This window comes from Corvus moneduloides, chromosome 30 (genome assembly GCF_009650955.1).
Source record: "Corvus moneduloides isolate bCorMon1 chromosome 30, bCorMon1.pri, whole genome shotgun sequence".
NCBI lineage: Eukaryota > Metazoa > Chordata > Aves > Passeriformes > Corvidae > Corvus > Corvus moneduloides.
In genome coordinates, this window is record NC_045505.1 from 1,188,946 (window position 1) to 1,213,440 (window position 24,495).

A 24,495-nucleotide genomic window follows, 5' to 3' on the forward strand; every position below is an offset into this window, starting at 1 on the left:
ATTCCCTGTTCCCATCAGTGCATTCCTGTTTCCCCATCAGTGCACTCCCTGTTCCCCATCAGTGCATTCCCTGTTCCCCATCAGTGCACTCCCTGTTCCCCATCAGTGCATTCCCTATTCCCGATCAGTGCATTCCTGTTCCCATCAGTGCATTCCCTATTCCCGATCAGTGCATTCCCTGTTCCCCATCAGTGCACTCCTGTTCCCCATCAGTGCATTCCCTGTTCCCCATCAGTGCACTCCCTGTTCCCCATCAGTGCATTCCCTATTCCCGATCAGTGCATTCCCTGTTCCCTGTCAGTGCATTCCCTGTTCCCCATCAGTGCATTCCCTGTTCCCCATCAGTGCACTCCCTGTTCCCCATCAGTGCATTCCCTGTTCCCCATCAGTGCACTCCCTGTTCCCCATCAGTGCACTCCCTGTTCCCTGTCCGTGCATTCCCTGTTCCCGATCAGTGCATTCCCTGTTCCCCATCAGTGCACTCCCTGTTCCCCATCAGTGCATTCCCTGTTCCCTGTCCGTGCATTCCCTGTTCCCAATCAGTGCATTCCCTGTTCCCTGTCAGTGCACTCCCTGTTCCCCATCAGTGCATTCCCTGTTCCCCATCAGTGCACTCCCTGTTCCCCATCAGTGCATTCCCTGTTCCCTGTCAATGCATTCCCTATTCCCAATCAGTGCATTCCCTATTCCCGATCAGTGCATTCCCTGTTCCCTGTCGATGCATTCCCTGCGCTTTGGCGCGGGCACACACAGCGATACCCAAAGAGAAAATTAATTGCAATGAACTTTATCCCTGACTCCCATTTTCTATCTGGGGGTGACACTTCTATCCCGGAATTATCACCACCGTGCTGGAGAACTTTCCCACTGCTTGGAAAAGCACCTTCCAGGCGAGCAGGTTTATTCGTATCTTACATTCCTTATTTTCACTGGATTCCTCAGGGATTCTGCGGGAATAAAACGCCACCCCCCCAAACCCTTTATTTGCCAAAAATCAGATTTCTGTTGCCCATCACCAAATGCTTTCCTTACCTGGTTTAATTCCTTGGGAGACTGGGAGAAGGAAGGGAGGAAGAGGCACCTACCTTGGGCACAGAGCCGCTCCCTCCACGCCAGATCTGATTTTCCTCCTTTGAGCCACTTCTGGCTGAACTCTTCTCCTTCCTGGTGCTTTTAAACACGTCTGGAGGATGCCCAGAGCTGACAGGTGGGTCACGGGTATCCTGCTTTTCCTGGATGGGTCACTGTGAATCATTATAGCTTTTCGGGAGCGGGGCTGCTGCACAAAATATCCTTACTGGCGGATTTTCCAAATGACGCCTTCAATGAGGTTTTTATTTTTAATTGTTGTTGCTGTTTCTCTTATACTTCATTTTCCCCCCCACTTTTTGGACCTAAGTAGTGACCTGTGGGTTTCCTCCTCTCAGGTGAGGTGGCCTCTTGCTGGCACAGCGTGTCCTGCATGGATCCCTCTGCCCACGGGCTGCCCTTTCCAGCACCTGCACTGGCGCTAAGAAACACGAAGGAAAAAAGAGCAAAGGCGTAAAATGAGGATTTGTGTCTCCAAACACTTCCTGCTGCTTCCTGCCGAGTGGAATTCCTGGTGCAGCTCCTCAGCCAGGCAGATCCCACTTGGATCCCACAGATCCAAGCCCGGTGTGGTTCCCCAAGTCCAGACCTGAAACTGGGGATGTTCCCTGTGATTTATGAGATTTGGGGGTGAAACGAGGCTCCAGGAGGGGCTGCAGTTCTGGGTCCTCGTGGGACATCCCGGCTCAGCCCAGGAGCCCCGGGAACACCTGGAATTCATCAAGCAACAGCCCATGGTTTTCCAGGGGTGTCCCATAGGAACTGGGCTTGCTTGTTTCAAATCCTTGAATCCAGCGAAGGAAAAAGGAGAAGAGGAAAACTGAGGGCAGCCCTAAAGAGCCGGGTCTGGGCCCGGGGGAGGGTGGGGGCTCCCAGGTGGGCCCAGGGCAGAGCCCTCAACCCCCTGAAGGGGTCAGGAGGGCTCCTGAGGGCTCCGCGTTCCGAGTGTGGGTGGCAGGAGGTGTTTCCAGGGCAGTTTTGAGATGCCTGGGGAGTTTCCAGCCAAGGAATGCCCAGGATTCGGTGTTTGGGGCTCTGAATGTGCCTTTTCTCACAGGCAGTGGGAGACAAGAGCCAGTCCTGGGGAGCTGGGCCTTGTCTCTCCCACCAGGAGGGACGAGGGCTCCGGTCTGGATTTCTCCGCCACTTTCTGTGCTCTCCCCCCGGGCCCTTTCTGCTCGTGGCTGGGTAATTATTGTCATTGCACCACCGAGAGTTCTGTAATTACTGCCACTGTCAAAATAAGGTCGGTGTTCAGAGGACACTCATCCTGAGGAGCCTCTAATGAGGGCCACAGACGGCCTTTCGAGGAAGCCTGACATCAGCGGAGGGAGGGGGCTGTTAATTAGCCGAATCTCGGGAGGAGAGGGCCAGCTCTCCTGCCCATCACTCGGGTGGGATGTTTGTTATTACTGCCACCAAATTAGCTCACCATGTCGCTGTTTGCAACGTCCCCCTGGCCCGGGAGGCCACGGCGCTGCCTGCGGGGGTGGCAGCTCAGGGAGGGGACATTCGGCTCACCCCGTGCTTCTCTTGTGGCTCCTCGGTTTCCTCATCGTGGCTCCCGCTGCTGGGGTGGGCTCAGGAAATGTCCCATGGGACCCTTTCTCCACCGTCCCCGGGCGATTTTCTGCAGCCCCGTGGGACGAGGAGCTTTCCCCACTCCGAGCATTCCCAGTCGTGCTCCCTTTTCCAGCTGGATGGAGTTGCCCGTGGCTCTCCCAGGCCGGAGGAGCACAGCGGGCAGGAGGATCCCGAGCTCCGGGATCCCGCAGAGCTGAATTCATCCCAGTTCAGGACTTTGGGAGGTTCTGTGGACAGCAGGTGGCAGCGTTTGTCTGTCTGTCCTTCCCTGCCCATCCTTCCTCTTCCCACCCTTCCTCCCCTGCCCTTCATCATCCTCGCCCCCTCCTCCTCCCTTCTCCGAGGCTCCCCGAACTCCCGTCCTGCCCCTCCAAGGACCGCGGCGATTCCCTCTCTTTGGGGGTGGGAGGCCCCGGGCCGGGGGTGCTGTCGGTGACATCACGGTGACATCACGGTGACATCACGGTGACATCACAGCCGAATTGGGGTGGTTTGGGGTCAAACTCTGGCTCTGGGAGCATCCCTGGAGAAGCAGCTTGGAGGCTACTGGAGCATCCTGTGCTGATGGAACAGGGCCCAAAGAAGCCGAGGAGGGAAAACTCCTGGACTGTGTCCAGACTCCACGTCCATCACCTCCAGGGAAGCCCATCCATTCCCCATCCAGCCCTTTTCCTACTTTTTCCTCTCTCACGAGGACGCACTGATCTCCAGGAGTGGGGAGAGGCAGGAGGAGCCCAGGCTGCTTCCATGGGGGTGGTGGGACATGGTGCTGCTGGGACAGTCTAAAACCAGGCTGGGAGCACGATGGGTCTGTCATGGAAGCCCAGATGGTTCGGGTTAGAAGGGACCTTAAATCCAGTTCCAGGGAAGTTTATGCTTAAGCCTGCTCTTAAATTTCTACCCAAACTGCTGAGGTGGGGCCAAACCAGGGGATGCTTCATTTTGAGGGGATTTACAGCAAACAGGGAGGAATGAAGGCTTTGGCTTCACCGTGGCTCCTCTGAGAGACCTTTGCTGCCCACCGAGCCCAGCCCAGGGTCCAGGGGCTGGAGAACCTGCCTGTCTGTGTCCCAGCCATGGTTCCAAGCCTGGGACCCTGGGAATCAGCACTGAAGAGGTTTGTGGCCTCCTCCTCCCCATCACGACTGGAGGTGCCGCAGCGGCCAAGGCAGAACTGGTGAAGAAAATCCTCCTTGGGTCACTGGTTCCACCTGGAACCTCCCCAGTGACGCCGAGAGCCTGGGTTTGGTCTCAGCATTTTTTGGGCTGGTTTTTCTGTTTTGCTTTGAAGGTGTTGAAGAGCCAAGGGAGGGGCCATTGCAGAGCGAAACTCGGCATTCTCACCGGGTATTTTGGCAGCTCTGAAGAGCTGGGGATTATTTCCTTTCCCCTTTGTGCCTGGATTTTAGGCAGGGAACATCTCGGAGTTGATGTCCTGCAGGCTCAGTGCCAGGGAGGAGGAGAGGGGTGGGAAAGCTGAGATGGTGCCAAGAGTGGGACCTGCTGGGTTGAGCCGTGAGAACTCAAAAACTGGGCCCTTCCCAAAACTCAGCTCAGGCTGATCCCTGTGGTGGATCCCCATTTCTGATGGATTTATGACACTTCTCACATGGCTGGTGACAAACTGGGTGAGGTCCCTCTTGTCCCCGGCTCCCAGCGCTCTTCTGTCCCCAAGCACCTTTCCTGAGCTCTGAATGTCCGTGACCCCTGGACACGGGACATGGACAGGGAGCCATTGGGGGTCCAGGACGTGCTTTCCCCGTGGGAAACTTGGGCGGGCACCTGGAGAGTGGCAGTGGTTTCACTGGTGGAGGTTGGAGCAGAAACCAGCCTGAACCCATTGCGGGCTGGGAGATGGGTGAGCAAACGGGATTTGCAGGGGAAACGCTCTGGGGTCGGGCACGGGGCTCTCACCCCTGGGATCGGGACGCCGGTGGGTCCCCAGCCGCGGTGACACCTCCGGTGGTGTCCCTGCTCCTCCTCATCATGGGGAGCTGGTCTTTGGGGTGACCTGGAGGTCAGGCTGGAGGCTCTGTCCTCTCACCTGGGTGAACTCATTTCAACTCCCCGGCCTTGCTGGGCAGAGCAGGGCATGGGACGCACCCAGTGGAGCCCCCACTGCCTAAAAATCCTGGGCTCCAGGCCCTCCATGGGCTCCAGCCCTGGGAGCCTGATGTTCCTCCTGGTCCCTGGCCCTCCTTGGTGGTTTCTCCTGCTCTCTGGCCCTCCTGGGTGATCCCTGTTTCTCCCTGGCCCTCCTGGGTGCTCCCTCACTCCCCGCGTGCTCCCAGCACGCTCCCTGATTCCCTCTCCTTTTGGAGAAAAGGCTTTTTTGGGCACTATCAGGTGGTATAGGGGAACCCTTGGGTGCTCTGAGCAGCCTCAGGCCCTCAGGGCCCAGCACCAGTGATTGCTGGTTCATACTGGGACCCACAGGAGCTGAACTGGGGCAGCTCTGGGCATCCCCAGCTGCGAGCACTGGTTTAGGGAGGCCGAGGGATGGGTTTGGGAGGCCGAGGGATGGGTGTGGAAAGCTGTGGGATGGGTTTTGAGAGGCCATGGGGTGGTTTTGAGAGGCCATGGGGTGGTTTTGGGAGGCTGCAGGGTGGGTTTGGCCCAGCACCTCGGTGGTTACACACCTGCAGCCTCACAACCGTTGATTTCAGGGCAGGGTAGGGGTGATTTCCCCTCTTTATCTGAGACAGAGGCAGACGGTGGTTAATGGTTTATCCTCATTAAAGGTTTATTTCTGCTAAACATCCCTCTGGCTTTGGATATGGGAAAACATCAGGTTTTTGTTTTCCTGACTCTTTTTCCTGCCCATAATTCTGTGGAAATCTTAGAGACCCTCCCGAGGCAACTTCCCCTCGTGCACGAGCCAAAAATCTTCAGTGGAGTCTGGAGCAAATGTGGCCAAGGTTTTAATTTCCCTCTCTTGCAGGCTTGGGGATGTTTAAACAACCCAAATACTCCTAAGTCGGAAAAAGCCCTCTTCAGGCCCTTTTTGGCTGTTTGCAGTGCTTTCAGCTGGGCACCCATCACCGGTAACGGCTGATGAAACCTGATGGGGCCGTAAATCAGCCCTGCTTAGCATTCAAATGCAGCAATTAATCCCGGGGGTGTGGCTGCAATTAGATGACAAATTGTGCCTCCAGATTCACTTGCCTGCTTGGACAGCAGCCGCCCGTGTTTGCTCAGCCGCCGAGGCTTGGCCGCGGCTTTGCTCTTCCTCTGGGCCGGGAACGAGGAGCCCCGGGAGCTGCAGCTGCACCGTGAGGACCCTTTGGCCTCAGCTCCTTCACCTGGAGCCGGGCAGTTCGGCCTTTTGGCCGCCCTGGATTATCTGAGCCCTCCTTTTCCCAAGGCTGTGGAATCCTGGGATCATCAGGGCTGGGAAAAAACCTCCAAGATCATCAGCCCCCCACCGCGGGCAGCATTAACCCGGGTCCCCCAGTGCCACATTCCCGTGGCTTTTGGACACTTCCAGGGGTGGTGACTCCAGCACTGCCCTGGTGCCAGGGCTGGACAACTTTTTCCATGAAGGAATCTTCCCAATATCCAACCTAAACTTCCCCAGGCACTTTATCCCTGTCCCTGTTCCCTGGGAGCAGAGCCCGACCCCCCCCGGCTGCCCCCTCCTGTCAGGGACTTGTGCAGAGCCACAAGGTTCCCCCTGAGCCTCCTTTTCCCCAGGCTGAGCCCTTTCCCAGCTCTCTCAGGAGTTCTCCAGCCCCTTCCCTGCTGCTCCAGCCCTTCCCCAGCTCCGTTCCCAGCTCTGGACTCGCTCCGGCCCCTCGGGGTCTCTCTTGTTGAGCTCAGAACTGAGATGCGGCCCCGGCCCAGCACGGGGAGCAGGATTTATCCCTGACCACCCTCAGACCTCGGCCAGGAGGATTTGGGCCCCCCCAGCTGGGGCAGGAGCTGCCTCCCCCTGAGACACCCCCGGCAGTGCCTGATTTGGCCCCTTTGGGCCGGTTCTGGGGCTAGAACTGGTCCTAAATAGCAATGGCCCAAGCTGGAAGCCCAGTGCTGGATCTGCTGCTGGATCTGGCTCCCGATGATCCAGAGCACGATGGCTCCGATGCCTTTTCCTGGTCTTAAAATCAAGAGTCATGCACGGTTAGAAGGGGAAAAGGGATTTTACCTTGGTATTTATTTTAAGGATCCTTAGGTGCACACGTCCAGGTCATATGCATCGAGATGCACCCCACCAAGTGTGTGTCCCCCCCAACATTGGGTATAACATTATAGGTTTTACTAATTAGCAGATCTATCAAAGATTCCCTAATGAGAGGCTCAAGTGAGCCCCCCCTCCCCAAGGAGCCTTCCCCTGGATGGTTCTATCTTGGTTTACAGAATATGTTCTGGAGAGGACCTTGGGCTCTGGGGCACACTGATCCCTGGCTACAAAGCCTCTAAAATGCTGAGTCTCTTAGCTTGACAAACAAGTCCAAGAATGGAGGCAAAAAGCACTGAGAATACAGAAGTTGTAAAAAGGTATAACAGGGGTATAAAAGAAAAGGCAAAAAATCTTCATGGCATCAGCTCATCTGTGGTTGGCCTGGGGTCGTGGCTGGGGTGGGTGGACTCTCCCTGCCCTGGGAAGGCTCTGACCCACGACACCGAGACGTGGTTGTCTGCACAGCCTGAGGGGCTGGGGTGGCTGCTGGCACAGAGGGGAGCTCTCAGGTGCGCTGCTGTTTCCATGGAAAGAAAGGAGGATTTGGGGGTTGGATGGTGCAGGAAGGACGAGCAAACGCCAGCACAGCTCTGCTTGCTGCGGGGATGCTGCTGCAGAGAGGGAGCCGAGCTCTGCCAAGCCCAGCTCTGTATTTGAGCTCAAAATCCAAACACGACGTGGCAAAAATCCAGGACAAAGCCGTGGAGATGCAAGCCCTGATGTCAGCGGTGGGATAAGCCCGTGTTTGCACACCCAACACGCTTTTATCCACTGATTAACTGTTCCTACAGGGCTCCTTTGCGAAACACACGGAGGTTTTCTGTTCCAAGAGATAAGAAAACAAGCTGAGTTTTATATCCCTTCCCTGTGAGGGTGATAACAGCTTTCAGAATTCCTGTGGACTCTGATCTCCAAGTGGGGGGCTCCCGGTGAGGAAACAATTGGCTGTTGGGATAAGTAGCTTAAAAAATAAGGAATTTTTAGAAAAAAGAGTGAAGAAATGGTTCCCTTTCTTTGGCTCCTTGGCAGGAAACCAACTGCCCTGTCCCCAGCTAAACCAGCTCCTGGGAAGGAAGGAAAAATCCCCACTGCTAAAAGCTGAAAGATTGGTAGGGGAAGAGGAATTGATTTGTTTTTTTGCGTTCTGACTTTTTAGAAAAGGCCGATTGTGCCAAACATTTCAGTCTGTTTTCATCCCCATTTTTAATCCTGGCTGCACAAGAGGGCTTTATCCCAACCTGCAGCTGCACCTTGCTTGTGGGCACAGGAGCTGCCGTGGCCTTTGCCAAGCAGGATTAATGTCAAGTGGCAGAGCCGGGCCTGGATCCTGGAGGCTTCGTGCCAGGGGATTTACTTGGTTTGTTTGGTGGTTTGTGGTGATTTTTCAGGGGTTGTTTCTGCCATGGATCAGGTCCCACTTCTCCTGAGTGGTTTTGTGCATGGAGAGGGTCCTCAAGGTCTTGTCCTGCATGTCCTGGGGCTGGATGGAGGCACCGAGCTTGAGGAGCTCTTGTTTAGGAGGAACCCAGCCCAAAGCCTGGCTGGGGGAGCTGGGGCAGCTCAGCGGCCTCACCCCAGGGCTGCAGTTTAACAAAGCTGAGTTTAATCCCCTCCTTGCCTGCTGAGTTCTCGCTTTCTCCAGCCTGGGAAACCCTCCCGGCTCCGGAGGTGACCTTTCCTAACAAAGCCCCTTTGTCAGGCCGAGCTCAGGCCTGCGGGGCAGCTTTATCTTCCCTCATTACTCTGGACTTTTATTGATGCCACCACCAGGAGCCCTCAGAGGAGCCGCCGTCGGACTTTGTTTGGAAGGTGATTAAGAACAAACAGATCCTGGAAAGCCGAGGCAAAACCTTGAGCAAGAGGAAACTTGGCAGCGGGAGCAGCCCCGATCCCGCCGGCGCTGAGCCGGAGTCTCCACACGCCAGGGAAGCAGGGAGGGAACCTGCACATCCATGGAGTGCTGAGGCTGAGCTTTGGGAAGGGTGGATGGAAGCGAGAGCGGCCTTTTCCCTCAGGTGGAGCTGTTCTGGGGAGGGTTTTCCTGGCCGCCCCTCCTTTCCTCATGGACAATCCCAGCAGAGGGCAGCAGGACATGCCCTGGGCACCCTCTGCTCTCGCAGGGGTGCTGCTCCAGAGCACCCATGGCTTGGGCCAGGGCAGGGCGATGCCTGTCCCCTCCTGGTCCCCAGCTTGGGACATCTGCTGAAAACTCCCGACTGTTCTGGCTTGAAAGAGGTGTTTTTGGGGCTGAAGGAGTTGGAGCTTATGAGAGTTGAGTTGGGACTTCTTAAGACCTAAGTTGGGACTCATTAACCTTGTTGGGATTCATTAAAGAGGCATTTTTTGGGCCGTAGGAGTTGGGACTTATTAAAGTGGACTGGGGGGTTATTGCAGAGGCATTTTGGAGGCTGTAGGAGGTGTTCAGGTGGGAACAGAAGCACCCCTGGCTCTCCTCTTGCCCTCCCTGCTCTCTGGACATCTCCGGCCCTTCGCCTCCTCAACGTCCTGGGTGGTTTTTGGGCAACTCTCACCAATCCCATGAATTATGGTGCTGCCCTCCCATGCACACTCTGGGGTCTCGGTGTGCTGTGGGGACCAGGCAGAGCACTGGTGGCACTGGGCAGCACGGCAGCACTGCGGGGTGCCCAACCTGACCCCAAATCCCCACAGTCTGAGCCAGGGAGCCAAACACAAATTCCAGGAGCTGCTGCTCAGGCGGAGGCCGCGTTCCTGGCCGGGGGGGTGACAACAGGAAGGGTGGCTGTTGGCCCTCGGTGGCCTGGGAGCTGTTTCCTGGCTCCTAACGAGGGATCTCATGGCACAACAGGCTGGGCAGAGGCTGAGTAGGAGGAGGAAGGCTCTGGAGGAGGTGGGTGCTGGCACAGCCTGTGCCATGACTAATGCCAACACCCAGGCCGGGCTCCCTCCTGGGCCACAGCTCCGGCGGCATTTCAGCCCTGGAAACGCTCTGGAAATGTCGGTATTGGCAGGAGTGAAGTTTCTTGGTGTGGAGGCCCGAGCTCTGTTCTGGGTTCTGTTCTGGGTTCTGGGTTCTCTGTTCTGGATTCTCTGTTCTGGGTTCTGGGTTCTCTGTTCTGGGTTCTGTTCTGGGTTCTCTGTTCTCTCTCCTGGCTGAGCTCCTTCGTGGTGCTCCTGAGCTGCTCTCTGCCTGCTTGGGGCTTTCCAGAACTGCCCTGGAATTCCTCCTGGAGTGGGGAGGTGCTTCCTGGGCTGCTCAGACTTCCCAGCTGGGATTCAAACCCATCTGTGACGCTTTTCTCCCTCCCTGGGATTTCCTGGGTTGTTTTCTCCTCATCTTTCCAGCGAGCTGGGCTGAGCTCCCGGGCGAAACCGGGCTCTGCCTCAGGGCCTGAGGATCCGAGCGACGCATTCAGGGATGCGAAACAGCTGGAGCTGGGAGCAGGGTGGGAGGGATGCGCCCCAGATGTGGAGCTCTGTCCTTGCTCCCCCTGGACGGAGCTGGGCCTCACCCTCTGCGAGGAGCAGAAACAGAAAGGCTCCTGCATCCCATAGAAAAATCTTCAGCTGGGCCATTTCCACTGGGTTTTGCTTCTTCTCATGGCCCTGGCCCTGTGCGGAAAACTTGGGGTTCAGGGAGTTTAAATTATCTGGGGGAGGTCTTAGTTAGGCTTAAATAGACCCGAAAGCTCTTTGATGTGTGAAAAACAGGAGGTTCCCAGACTGCTGCAACCTGTGAAAATCTTTGGGGTTTTCCTCCCTCCAGAAAAAAAATTCCAATTTTTAAAGCTGAGCAGTGATTACCTGAGGATGGGAAAGGCACTCGGGAGGGAGAATTGTCTGAGAAATCTTCTTAGAGCAGAGCAGCTGCTCCTGGCATGTTCAGGGAATAACCCTTAATTAGAGCAAAAGCACCCAGGAAAGGTAATGAGGTGCCTTTGGAGTGGCTTCACCTGGTGAGAAACGTTTAAATTAGGGCAAAAAAAACTGGCAATAAAGTGTAATTCACCTTTTTATACCCCAAACGGGGGTGGAGCTGTGTGGCTTGGGGAAGGGGGTGGGATGGGGTGGGGGAATGTGGGATTGGGATGGGATGGGATGGGATGGGATGGGATAGGATAGGATAGGATGGGGGAATGCGGGATTGGGATGGGATGGGATGCTGCTGCTGGAATGGAAACTCCTGTTTTGAGGGAGAAGCAGGAAAACCGGCACAGCAGTGCAGGTAAATCAGGAGTGAACCCATGGGTTTGTACCTGGCCTTGCTGTTCCTGCTGAAATAAAGGTGGATTTTTCTGTGAAAAACCAATTTCTGCTCAAGGAGTGAGCGGGGCTCTGCTGCCTCCCAGCCTTCCAAGCTCATTAAAAATTGGTCTGAAGAAGCTGGAATGGTAAAGAAGTAATAATAATAATAATAATAATAACAAACCCCAACTCTTCATTGGTTTTCAAGTGCTGTTGTTCCCATTCCTGGACAGGTGAGGACAGGTGGGAGGACCTCAGGCTTTCCCAGCCCTGACCTGGGCTCTGCCCTGGCCAGGGTGAGGTCACGGGGTTTGCTGGATGCCAAAATCCAGCCTGGATTAAATTCCCTCCCTGCCTGGATGAAATCCTCAGGGTCAGGGGAGCCGGGTGGGGAAGGAGCTGAGGGCTCCGCGTTCCTGAGGGCTCCCGCTGGGCTCAGCTGCACCTGCCCTGCTTCGGGGTCCCACTGACCCCAAATCCCCCCAGTGACACCCGAGCTGGGCTCAGGGCTGGGCCCTGGGTGGTTTTTGTGCTGACACAGAGCTGGAGCTGCAGAGCCTCTGATTCATCCCGGGAGGGCTCACACCCAGCCCGGGCTCCTTCCCCTGGCGTTCATCACCTGGGGGGGGCTGGGCACATCTGGGGGAGGCTGTGGTGGTCCCCAGTTCCCACCGGGACTCCCTCATCCCTGCTCCGGTGTGGGGATGGATGGGGTTCGGAGCTCCAAAATCAGGGGCATGGCCAAGATTCCCAATTTGGGGGGGCTGAATGCACCCTTGGGTGCACCCTCAGGCCCTCAGGTCCTGGGGCACAGGGGGAGGACACTGGGGGGGCGCAGGTTTTGGGGGCTGCCCTGCCCCAGCCCCTGAGAGGGATCTCTGGGATCTGGGCCTGCTTTAATCTCCCCAGGGCTGGTGTTTTTCCCATCTCCCCATGGGAAAGGGGCTGAATATCCTTCAAAAGGGGAAACTGAGGCGTGGGGGGTCCTCAGCCCATCCCTGAGGATGGGTGGGTTTGCAGGGTTTAATTTCCTGGCCCTGCTGCAGATCCAAAGCACTCTTCTACCTCCCTTCCCCCTCCTGCTGGTCCCCAACCCCTTCTGGGGACACCTGGGGACGTGAAGGTGCTGCTCCCCCGGCTCAGCCGGGACTGCAGGTCCAGGGGTGCCAAAATCCAGGTGACGCTGCCCATCCCCCCTGGCCAAGGCTGCAGGACTCTCCCGGCTGGGATTGAGCTGAACCTGGGATCGGGGAGCTCCAGGGAAGAGTCTCCCACCTCCCTGGGGGTCCGTGTGGAAACCTCCCCTGGGCAGCCGGAGGAGGGGCTGGATCGCAGGAGTGGCTGGGAGGGAGCTGGGCCAGGGCTGGTGTCCATGGGCCGGTGTCCCTGTCCCGGTGTCCCTGGCCCGGTGTCCGTGTCCCAGTGTCTCTGTCCCGGTGTCCCTGGCCCGGTGTCCGTGTCCCGGTGTCCATGGGCCGGTGTCCCTGTCCCGGTGTCCCTGGGCCGGTGTCCCTGTCCCGGTGTCCCGGGCCTGGTGTCCCTGGCCTGGTATCCCTGTCCCGGTATCCATGGGCCGGTGTCCATGGGCCGGTGTCCCTGGCCCGGTATCCATGGGCCGGTGTCCCTGTCCCGGTGTCCATGGGCCGGTGTCCCTGGCCCGGTGTCCCTGTCGCAGTGTCCCTGGCCCGGTGTTGGTGTCCCCGTGTCGGTTCCCCTGTCCCAGTGTCCCTGTGCCCATGTCCCCGTGCCGGTGCCTTGGCCGGGAGCTGCTCTGGCAGAGGGTTGTGGTAGAACTGGAAGAGCAGGGCCAGAGCAGAAGGTCAGGTGAAGGTGTGGGTTTGGCACAGGTGAGGGGCTGGGGAGTTGTGGGTCACTTTTTGAGGGCACCCGTGGAGCCGTCTGGGAGAACTGGTACGGCTGGAGTGAAACCGGCCGTGTGGGAAGGGTTGGAAGAGTTGGAAGGATCGCTCCTGCTCCTCCCAGCCCATGCCAGCCCCAGGATGGGCTCCCAGCTGCCCTGGAGCTGCTGCTCTTCCCCACTCCATCACAAGCGCCCACTTACCCTTCCCAGGACTGATGTTTGCCCCTCCCAGCCCACCAGCTCCCCCAGGATTCAGGGTCTGAGCCCTCGCTGTTCCCCTGAGCCTTTGGGATGAGTTTACATCCAGCTCAATCCCTTTTCCCTCCTGAACTTTGAGACTTGAGCAGATTTGCACCCAGGATTTTTTTTTTTTAACTTTCCTTTATTCGCAATAAATAATAAAGTATAATACAAAGATCTCAACACAGAATCCAAAAAGTCTCATTCTTTGGGAATGAAAAGGACTCCCAGCACCAGGAAAGGTGAAAGAGCATCTACGAGCAGCCCCGGGGCTGGGGGGTGGCTGCACCCCCCTGCCCTAAGCGGTCATTCCCCTTCCCCCAGGGCCCCCAGGTGTTGCCATACCTGGGCCAGGTGCGGTCCTGCAGGTGCCCCAAGGCGGGGCCCGGGGCCCTGCCGTGGTGCAGAGCGGCACCGGCAGGGCAGGGATGGAGCCGAGGGTGCCAGGGCTGGCTGAGGGGCTTTGTGGCTGCGGGGAAGCTGGCGAGGTTCTAGAGCTCATGCAGGGGTTCTTTACACACGCACACACACAGAGCCCCCGGCCTTCCCGCAGCCCCGGGGGCCTGGATGGGAAGTCTGGAGGAAGAGGCTGCAGCTGCAGCTGGGTGCGGTCGTGCCTGGCTTTGGGGCACACGTGAGCCCCTGTGTGGGGCTTCCTCCCCTCGCTCGGCTGTTCCAGCTGCTCTTACGGCGGGGTCAGCTCCATGGACTTCTTCCTCTCCTCCCGCTGCTCCTCCCACTCCTCCTCGGACTCGTAGGTGCCCTTGATGATGGCCACCCTGTCGGACATGTTCATGCAGTAGGGGACCAGGATGTAGAAGTAGAGCAGGGAGGCCAAGCACGCCCCGAGGATGGGCCCAACCCAGAACACCTGGAAAGCGACAGGGACACGGTGAGAGCAGCTCCTGGGGCTGGTGCTCCAGGTGTGCTCATGGCACCACCACCCGTCCCTGCTCCACGTCTCCTGCCACGTGGAGAGGAAAATACCCATTCCAGAGACTTCCTGAGCTGAACCCCCTCAGCCAGTGCTCGCTGAGGGCCCAACCTGCTCTGCAAGGCTGGGGCTGAGCTTGCAGGAAGTGCTGGGTGAGAGCAAGGACCAAGCTGGGCTTCTCCGTGCGCTCAGAGGACACCGGTGGTGCTCAGGGGGCACCACGGCTGATTTCCATCCCTGGCAGTGTCCAAGGCCAGGTTGGATGGGGCTTGGAGTAACCTGAGCTGGTGGAAGGTGTCCCTGCCCATGGCAGGGGTGGGACTGGATGAGCTTTTAGGTCATTCCCACCCAAACTACCCAGGGATGGGTTCATTTCTGTCCCCTCGCTGGCTCTGTGCCAGGGGATTAACTGTTCCCAATGCACCAAGGGGCAAAACCTCCCTTGTTCTCCAGCCCCTTTTAATCCTTCCTGCCTGGGGTGGGCTCTGAAACCCCCACCCCTGTCATTCCCATGGCAGTCCCTGCCCTGTCCCCACGTGGCTCCCATCTGTCCCTGTCCCCAGTGCCACCAGCACTCACCCAGTGCGCAGAGCTGAACCTCCTGGTGATGACCGCGGGCCCGAAGGAGCGCGCAGGGTTCATGGAGCAGCCGGTGAAGTAAATCTGGAGGTGTGGGGAGAACGCTGGTTTAAGGAGCAGATCGGAGCTGCTCGTTGGGACTGAAGTGGCCCCCGACGGTGTCTCTGTTCCAGAGGGCTGGAGATGCCCCCCCCACCACGAAGGAGCCCCAAGACCTCCCGTGCTGTCGCTCCCAGAGCAGCTCCCTCAGGACCAACTGCACGAGGGCGTTGTGGGGAGCTCTGTGCTCACAGGCCCCTCAGCCCAGACTCACCCCCACCAGGTGGCCCACGGTGACGGAGAGGCCAATGGACAGTGCGGGGGAGCCGACGCCGTTGCGCCGGTTGTCCGTGGATGCGAAGATGCAGGCGGCCAGCTGGAAGGTGAGGATGATCTCCACCACGAGGGCCTGGCCTGCGGTTATGTTGTTGTTGAGCTGGAACCACGAGAGGGACAATAATTAACCCTCCCCAGGGCTCGGCATCACCGGGAGGGCTCTGGGTGCTTTGCTGGTAGATTTGGGAGGGTGAAGTTGGGTGAGAAGCCCCCCGGGGCCCCTGCCCAGCCCCTGCTCAGGCTCCCTGCTCCTTCTCTGAAAGGAAAAAAAAGATCTTTCTTTCTTTGCAAGTCTCCAAAATCTGTCTTTCCCCTGGGCCTGTCCCTTCGCTGGGCTCTCCACAGCTCTCTCCACTTCCCTGTCTCCACAGCACTGAGCGCTTTGCTGCCAATTCCCTTTTTTCCTGCATTTCTTTCCCCTCTGATCCTTGCGGGCTGTTGCACCCTGACTTCTGCCCTGTACTGTGAGGAGCACCTGCCCAGGAGGACGAGGAGCAGCTGGGATGGGACGGAGGGTGAGGGGTGGGATGAAGGCCATGGGGGTGGGAGGGGCTGTTGTGTCCCAGTGACTGCACAAAACGCTGGGGACTCTCAGGGGGACTCGACCCCACTGGCCCTGGGAAGGACAAAGTAACCCAACCCATCACAGCTCATTTTTTAGCTAAATCTGGCTTCTTTGGGATGTGGAACCTGTGGAATGAGAGGCTTTGGAGCTCCTCATCCCAGTGACCAAACCCTCCGCAACGTCTGTGCTGCTCCCAGGGGTCCAGGCCTGGCCGTGGTTGGAGTGGCGGCTCCACCGCTCCCATTCCAGGTGTTTTCCCAGCACTGCCCCGAGGGTTTCAGGCTGGACCTCATTCCGGCTTATCTCTGAGGGTCCCGCTGTGCCCCCTCCTCCCCTGGGAGCAGCCCCTCGGCTCCGTCCTGCTCCTCGCTCCTTCTCCAGCTCTCCCCCACCACCTCTCCCATCCCTCTCTGTTCCCAGCTCGCCCAGCCACTGGTTCCAGTGGGCTCTGCTCCCCCTGCCCATACTGGTCTGACTGGGCTCTGCTCCCTCCCCCCCGCTGCTGGCACAGCTCCTATCCCGCGCTAATCTCCAGGTGGAGAGGCTGCACTCGGGAACATCTCAGTGGTGCGGGTGACTCACGGGGCCCTCAGGACAGAGGAAGCCCTCATTAAAGGAGGGAAAAACATCCCACTCATCACCGGCACAATAAAGCCGTCATGTCAGAGCTCGGCTTCACTCCCGGCCCATTCCCAGCCCTCCGTTCTTCGTGCAGGACAGAGCACTGAGGACCCATCCCAGCGGATTCTCCTCCCCGTGTCGGCGCCGAAGGGAAGGCCAGGGGAGAGGGGAGCGCCCCCGGCCGGGACTCACCACGTTGATGGCCAGGTTGCCGCGGGTGTTGGCGGGGGTGACGCCGTAGAGGATCCCGGCGCCGGCGATGGCCCCGACCAGCTGGGCCACGATGTAGAGCAGCGTGCGGAGCAGCGAGATCTGGTTGCCCACGAAGAAGGCGATGGTCACAGCAGGGTTGATGTGGGCGCCGCTGATGTGGCCGAAGGCCTGCACCAAGGTGCCGATGGCCAGCCCGAAGGCCAGTGCAATCTGCAGGATGCTGGGCAGGGCCGATGGCCACTTCAGCGCTGAGCCCAGCCCGATGAAGACGAAGATGAGCGTGGAGATGAACTCCACAAAGACGGCTCGAGCAAAGGCCAGGGTTAGTATTTCCTTCTTCATGGTGGGAGCAGGTGGAGGGCAGCCAGGGAGGAAGAAAGTTTAGGGTTGCTCTGTGTCCGGGCTCTGGTGTGTGCACCCAGGTGTAGGGCCATACCTATCTATATATGCAAGAGCAGCAGGAGCTGTGTTACAGGCTGGTGGGTGGAGCCAGGGAATTAGCCAGTCCTCCCAAATTATCATGTGAACCTGGAAAAGTTTCCATCTGAAATGTCTTCGCAGCCTCTTGGTGAACCAGTGACTCAGATATTGGTGGCATTTCTCTCCTTTCCCTCTGCAAACAAAGAGCCCCTATAGGGTGTCTCTGTGGTCGTTAAATAACGAGGTTGCATAACGAGGCTGAGCTCCCTCCTCTGCTTTTCCCTTTTGCTGCCTCTCGCCAGGTCCTGGGTGTTTCATCAGCACAGGTGTAGTTAATAATCCCTCCCTCGCTGTGCTTGCACTGCTCCTGTTGGAAACCCTCGTTGGGCTGGAGGAGCTCTCCCGGGGCCGAGCTCAGGGTGCGTTCAGCTTCCATGGGACCTTGAAATGGGAAGGAAAATTCAACAGCTGGAGCTTCTCCCAGGCTGTCAAGAGAGCTCAGCTCCAGGAAGGCGGTGGTTTGCAGTTGTCCAGGGAGCAGGGAAGGGTTTGGGGGAAGCTTTGTCCCTCTGGGGAGCTGTAGATGAGCCGGAGCTTCCTTGAGGTGCACGGATGGAGAAATGGGATGGCGTTACCGGGATGGAGAAGGCTCCTGGCGCAGAGCGTGGCTGGGAGCCTCTGCTCCCTTTCCTCTCTGCTGCTCCTTCCAGAGCACTGGAACAAGTGCTGGAACTGGGGGCTACTCCCAGCCGGGGACGGCGTCTCCTCCCCTGACACCTGCGCCCTTTCCTTTTCTTTCTGCCTTTCCAGCTCTTGCTCAACGAGCAGTGATTTTGCTCCTGGGAATGCCAACGCCAAGGCACAGGCTCTGCATGGACGCAGGCCGTGTTTACACATCTCCTTTCATGTTCCTGGGGCGCTGCCCTCTGTCCCAAACCCATCCATCTGCAGATCCCTGGCTGGCAGGGAGTGGCGGGGGAGGATCTCGGGGCTGTGCACACGGAGCTGTTGAGGACTGAGGTTTTGGGGCGGAAAAGGTCTCGGGTGACGCTTAACAAAGAATTCTTGGTTCTCTCGTAGCCCTCGCAGCCTTGTGCCAGGATTATTTTTTTTAGATGGGTTTGGGTGCCAGATCTGCTCTCCTTGCTCGGTTGATCCACGTTTCCTTTCTCGAGTGATGCCCAGGCCAGGTTTATCCCTGGCTGCCAGGTCCCTCCGGAGGGGCACCCACACTCCAGCACTGAGGGAGCACAGCTCTGCAGGCAGGACATTGCTAAAATCCTCCCTAAATCCAGAAAGCTGGATTCACTGCTGCCTTCTGAGGAGGCTGTCAAACACCGGGAGGATTCCTGTCCAGAGCAAGGAGACGTTCTTGTCCAGAACTGGAAATAAATGAGCTTTTCCCTTCCTTTATACCCAAAATCCTGAGCAAAACAGACCTGGAGGGCCTCGAGGGACTGAGGATCTATTACAGCGTTAATTCCTGATAATGGTTTTCTCCTAGATCTGCTGATCCCGGGGCTGATTGCAGAGTCAAAGCCCAGATCTGTTATCCTCGAAACACCTGGTCCGTTGGCATGTTTTGGTGAAAGTTTTGCAAGCTGGTATTTCAAGACACCATGGCCGGATTCCAGCTACAGTAATTACTTGCCACTTCCCTTCAGCCCTGTCTGTGGCTCCAGCTGGATAAAATGCTCCCTGTTCCCATCCTCCAAACCCTTCCTCAGTGTTCCCATCCTGGATCTCCCTTGGCGGCGGCTGCATTTTGCTGTCGGCTCCTCCAGCACACTTCTTGCTTTGGCTGAAAAGCCAAAAAAATGCTCTTCCAGCCTCCCAAGTGTGGATAATAATAAGCAAAATCCTGCAGCTGACTAGGGCATGTGGTCAAATGCGGCTGGGAATGACAGGGAAAACTTCAGGAGAGAAACGTCCCGTTTCCCTCCCAACACACCGCGCGAAGCCTCTTTTCCGGAGGCAGTTCGGGAACCTTTTCTCACCGGGGCATTCCTGCTTGGCTGCTCTGATGTCAGCCCTGGCGTGGGGAAGGCTCCCTGTCCTCTCCCTGGCTCTGTGCCCTCCGAGGAGCTTGGCTGAACTCAAAGTGCTTTGATGTGTCAGGTTTAATGGAATTGGGCAAGGAGCTGCCGGGCCCCGGGCAGGCGGTGCTGACAGACGGACACCCACGTGGAGGGGTCACACACGCCTCGCTTCACCCGCCCTGCAGGGCACACCACGAGGAGGCTTTTGGCAACAAGGGCAGGTTTGGCTGCCTGCTTCCTCCTCTTTCCTCCTCCTCCTTCCTCCTGCTCCTCCTCCTCCTCCTCGCTGGCATCAGCAGACGAACAACACAACCCAAACCTGTCCGAATCCCTCAGCGGAGGGTCCCTGCTCGGGGACGGGGTGGGAGGGAGGCAGCCGCTGCCTCATCCTTGCCTGGGGCCGGAGGTGGCTGTGCCATTGGGGCCACCCCGTGCCCGTCCCTGTCGGTCCCTGCTGTCCCCACTCTGCCCAGGAGCCCGCGCGGGGCTGTTGTTAATTAGCTGTTGTTAATTCGCATTTCCTCGCAGTTTTGGTGAGTCCAGCTCCGTGCTGCACCTCGGGGCCTGGCAGAGGCAGGTTACAGACACTGCTGAGCCCGGCACCAGCAGGACTGGGGATTTCCTCCTCGCCTGGCTCCGTACTCAGCCAAGGACCTTAAAACTGGCCCAGTAACAGGGGCAGGGATAATAACAGTGACAGGATGTCCCGAGCAGGAGACACCAATCCTGCTGGAACTGGGATCGGAAGCACAGAATCAACTGAGCTGGAAAAGGCCTCTGAGATCTTCGAGTCCAACCCACGACCTCGAGTCATGGGCTGGGATTAGATGACCCAAAACCCGTGGCTGGGATTACACCAGAGGAGAGAGTCTGGTTCCGTTTCTGAAGAGAAAAGGTGTTTCTTGCTGGCTCAGCTTCAGGATTTTGCAACAAGGCATTGATAAGGAAAAACTGAAATATCACAGAGCAGAAGCAGCAAACTTTGCTCTCCTGATCCTCAGTCAGGGACTGCAGGGAAGGGTTTGCTGCTGCTTTGGATGCACCTGTGCAGGTGTTTCAGATGGGGCTTCCAAGGATCCCTCTTATCGGAGCCCCATCTGCTGCCCTCTCTTTGAAGCTGAGTGGTGACACCGCTGGCCTGGGGCTGGTGGCGTTTCCACTTTCTCCTGCCCTGCAGCAACGAGGCTTTGGCTTCCTTTAGTCCCGGCTTCAGAGCCGAACGCCGTGACATTGAATTTTGGGGCTGTCCCGAGGGTGTCCTCCAGCCCTCCGTGGCTGCCGGGGGTCACAGTGCCGGTGGCCTGGGCTCCCTGAACACGGGGGCCACCTAAACAGAGGCTCTGTGAGTGCTGACTGGTGACGAAGCTTAATGGCAGCGTGGCTCTGCTCTTTGCTCAGTAATTCCTGGCGGTCTCGAGGCAGCTCTGAGGCTGCTCTGCCTCCTCAGGAGCTCATTTGCATTGAAATCATCCTTAAATTGTCCCATGGGATAATGATGAGTATCAGGGAAAGCAAAAGCCCGGTGGGAAAACCAGATCACACAGTGGGAGAGGTGGGATGAAGCCCCGGTGTCCTGATGTTCAGGTCCAGCCCTTTCCAGCAAAGCCACCGGCACCAGGGGCATCCAAAGGCGCCCTTTCGGCTCCCTTGGAATTCTTAGGGGCCGTTTGTTGTGTCCCCGGGATTCAGACGAGTTTGGGGCAGTGGCTTTTTCCCCTGGAAAGGTGTTTGCTGTGGAACTGTCTGCACCTGTGCAGTCCTTCCTTGGTTTACCAGGAGCACACCTGGGAATGAACTGAAAGGATGTGGGCAGGGAGATGTCCCTGGGAAGGGATTTCCCCCTCCCCTGGCAGTGCCGTCCTGCCTGGGCTGGAGGAGCTTCTGCTGCACCAAGGCAGAGGGACCTGAAATCACAACCAGGCTCTGAATCACCTGAAAACCACCGTGAATTACCGAACAAGTTCTTGGTGTCATTGCAGGGATCTGGAAACTCCTAAAAACATCCTGGGGGTGCTGGGGGTGAGAGCTGGACAGGACCCAGAGACCCCCGAGCCTGGGCTGAGCCCCAGCGTGGGCAGGGGGGAGGGGGGGTTCTGCCCCTCTGCCCCTGTGCTCAGGTGAGACCCCACCTGCAGAGCTGCCCCAGCCCTGGGGCCCAGCACAGGGAGGACCTGGAGCTGCTGCAGAGATCCAGAGGAGGCTCCAGGGGCATCAGAGGGATGGAGCAGCTCTGCTGGGAGGAAAGGCTGGGAGAGCTGGGATTGTTCAGCCTGGAGAGGAGAAGCTTTGGGGTGACCTCACTGTAGCCTTGCAGGGCCTGAAGGAGCTGCAGGAAAGGTGAAGGGAGACAAATTCCAAGAGCCTGGAGTGCCAGGACAAGGAGGAATGGCTTCCCACTGCCAGAGGGCAGGGATGGATGGGGCATTGGGAAGGAATTACTCCCTGTGAGGGTGGGGAGACCCTGGAATGGATTTCCCAGAGCAGCTGTGGCTGCCCCTGGATCCCTGGCAGTGCCCAAGGCCAGGCTGGACGGGGCTGGGAGCAGCCTGGGGCAGTGGGAGGTGTCCCTGCCATGGCAGGGGTGGGATGGGATGGGCTTTAAGGTCCCTTCCTGCCCAAATCTTCCCATGGTTCTGTGAAAAGCCAAGATTTTCACACAATCCCCTGGGTCCAAGTGCCCAAGGTTTCACGGCAGGACACTGGGGACACCTGGGGAATGGGAAAATCCATTTCCCCCCCATTCTACCTCTGAGACTCTGAGCAAATGCACCACGGAATTTCTCAGCTTTAAAACGTTCACTGGGGAGTTAAAGACACCCATGCTGGGAACATCCCTTGTGCCATCATGTCCGGAGCTGAAGATTCTTGCACTGAGTGGTGTCTGGAAATGTGGGATTTTTCTTTCGATTGTTTGGATTCCTGGGAAATTTGGATAAAAATTGAAGCAGAGCCTCCATTCTCTCCAGCAGATCCTTTGGCAGAGCCCTGGGAAGCAGGTCTTACTAAAGCCCTGGAAACAGCAGAATTTTGGGATGTTTGGCTTCCCCCTGGAGCATCGGCACCTTCTGGGATGCTCTGTGCTCATCTCCTACCCCCAGCCCTGCCTCCTCCTCTTGCCCTCCTGGCTCCGGCCCCTCCTCAACGAAAGCACGCTCGGGAAATATTTCTCCATATGTAAATAGAGCCATAAAAATAATGATGCAAAATAATGATGCACCTGATCCCAGGCAGGTCATGGCATTGCAGGGAAGTGACAGATGGAGGCTCTGGGGTTGGGACTGGCAGGATTTGGAAAGGTCAGGCCAAGGAATCGCCAACAGAGAACTCAGCTCTGCCCCCACTGAGGTGACCCTGGGCTGAGCTCTGTCCTCCCTGTCCCACAGGTGTGACCAGGGGCTGAAGGGGTTTGTCCTGGGCTGGGATTTCCAAGGTGCAGGTGGGTTTGGGCTTCTCCAGGCCATGATTTTATTTCCATGTTCTTCCAGTCCTTTCCCTGTTTCCCCACGTGGTGCAGACACCCTTCAGGCGCTGGGATCGAGGTCGGTGTTCCCAGGTTCTCTCAGATTCCTTGAGCAGGGATTTGGATGCTCTCGGGTCGCCCTCAGCTGCCCCCACAACAGGTAAGGGGTCAGTGGGTGGGTGTGGCAATGCTCCTTCCCGGAGGCGGAGTGGGGAAAGGAGGGAATTCCTTGGGAATGACTACAAATGGTGTCAGAAGCGGTGAGGAGCAGGACCAGGGCAGGGCCCCTTCGCTGGGCTCTGCTGGGGCCCCTCAGATCCTGGGGTCCCTTCAGGCCTCCACTGCCAAGAGAGACCCCGAGGGGCCAGAGCGAGGCCAGAGCTGGGAACGGAGCTGGGGAAGGGCTGGAGCAGCAGGGAAGGAGCTGGAGAACTCCTGAGAGAGCTGGGAAAGGGCTCAGCCTGGGGAAAAGGAAGCTCAGCGGGGACCTTGTGGCTCTGCACAAGTCCCTGACAGGAGGGGGCAGCCGGAGGGGGGTCGGGCTCTGCTCCCAGGGAACAGGGAAATGGCCTCAGGCTGTGGCAGGGGAGCTTTAGTTGGATATTGGGAAAATTCCTCAATGGAAAGGATTTTCCAGACCAGGCACAGCTGCTCAGGGCAGGGGTGGGGTCCCATCCCCGGGGGGATTTCAAAGCTGTGACACCTGGGGACATGGTCGGGGGGGACGTGGCAGTGCTGGGGAAACGCTTGGACTCGCTGGTCTCCACGGCATTTTCCAACCCAAACAATTCCATGATTCCAGGAATATGGCAGCCAAGCAGCAAAGGCAAGGAAGGGGACAGGGATGTGTCCAAAGTGCTCCGGAATTTGTGCAGCTTTGCAGAAGGATCAGCCCACAGCTGAGGCCATCCCGGAGCCCAAGGTGGAGAAGGGGAAAACCTCATGGTCTTGGGGGTGGCAGGACATGGGAATGCTTCAAATCCTGGCTCAAAGCACTCCCTTGGGATCATTTTCAACATCCCAAGTGTTGCCAGTTTAGGGAGGATTATGGTCGGTCTGTGGCAGCTCCGGGTTCCTGACCCTGCCCTCCAATTCCAGCCCCCCGGCGCGATCTGGAGTGTCCGGGTGGTTTCCTGACAGGGAAGTTTGGGAAGTGACACAGCTCCACAGGGAAGGTGAATTTGTATTCCTGGAGCTGCTTCAGCCACCGGGCTGAGGGGTTTGGGGTCTGGGAGGTGACTTTATGGGACTTTATATCTACTGTTTACCATAAACGTGCCAGTGTTTTCCATAAATGTGTCAGTATTTGATCCCCGTGTCCGAATTCAGGGGGTAAAAGGGAATTTAAAGCACTTCACGTGGAAGAGGAGAGCCATTATCAGACATTAAACCTCAAGATCAGGCCCTGCGAGACTTAAACATTGCCAGGGTAAATAATAAATGAAATGCTTCGATCTGGAGAAGAGACTTTGAACACACCAAGATTAATTTAAATAAATAACTGAATTCAGCTGTGGCTGTTTCTACAGCAGAACATGCACAGGGTGCTTCTGGAGGAGTCCGCTGGGATTTTCTTGCGTGCCTACCTGGATTCATTTTCTGTTAAAAAGCATCAAAAACCCTGAACAGCTTTTAAAAGCGAGCACTTGATAAGAGAAATTCAATTTGACACTGGGAATGATTTAAAACGTGATTTTATTGCCATTGCTGAGAACAGAGGGAATTTTTGAGGAGCCTCTTCTGAGCTAAAATTCAAATTCACCATCGAGGAGCAAAGGGAAGCAGAATCCCCGGGTCTGGGTGGATCAAACCAGGGCTGGAAGTGCTGCCTTGGCAAAGCCCTCTGGGGGTATTTGCATGGACTGGCTGTGGATAAACACCTGGTCTGGGCCAGATCAAAGCTGGGCTCCCTCCTGTTCCCTCCAGCAGCAGCCGCTCCAACACCTGAGGAAGAGCACGGGGGAAAGGAAAGGATGGGGCTGGTGGGAGGAGGGGGCGGTGCCGCTGCAGCAGAGGGAGAAGAGCAGCATTTGGTGGGGGGCTCCTGTCAGAGCAGGGGGAGGGAAACGATCCATAATGATCCGTAAATCATCCCTTAGGATTGGGAATTG

At 57.5% G+C, this 24,495-nt stretch overlaps 1 protein-coding gene and 1 long non-coding RNA gene across 2 annotated transcripts; one reads left to right on the plus strand and one right to left on the minus strand.

Annotated features, from left to right (window-relative positions):
• Positions 1–13,308: 13,308 nt before the first annotated feature.
• On the minus strand, positions 13,309–17,628 carry AQP5 (aquaporin 5). Its single transcript, XM_032094163.1, has 4 exons — positions 16,445–17,628; positions 15,005–15,166; positions 14,692–14,775; positions 13,309–14,049 (listed from the first exon to the last, which is right to left on the minus strand). Exons 1-4 carry the CDS (start codon positions 16,805–16,807, stop codon positions 13,864–13,866), a joined length of 795 nt encoding a protein of 264 aa, XP_031950054.1. The 5' UTR covers positions 16,808–17,628; the 3' UTR covers positions 13,309–13,863.
• Positions 16,644–24,160, plus strand: LOC116436789. The gene is made up of 3 exons (XR_004237066.1): positions 16,644–16,787; positions 22,410–22,544; positions 23,187–24,160. It is a non-coding gene; the product is annotated as an uncharacterized LOC116436789 (long non-coding RNA).
• Positions 24,161–24,495: the final 335 nt, after the last annotated feature.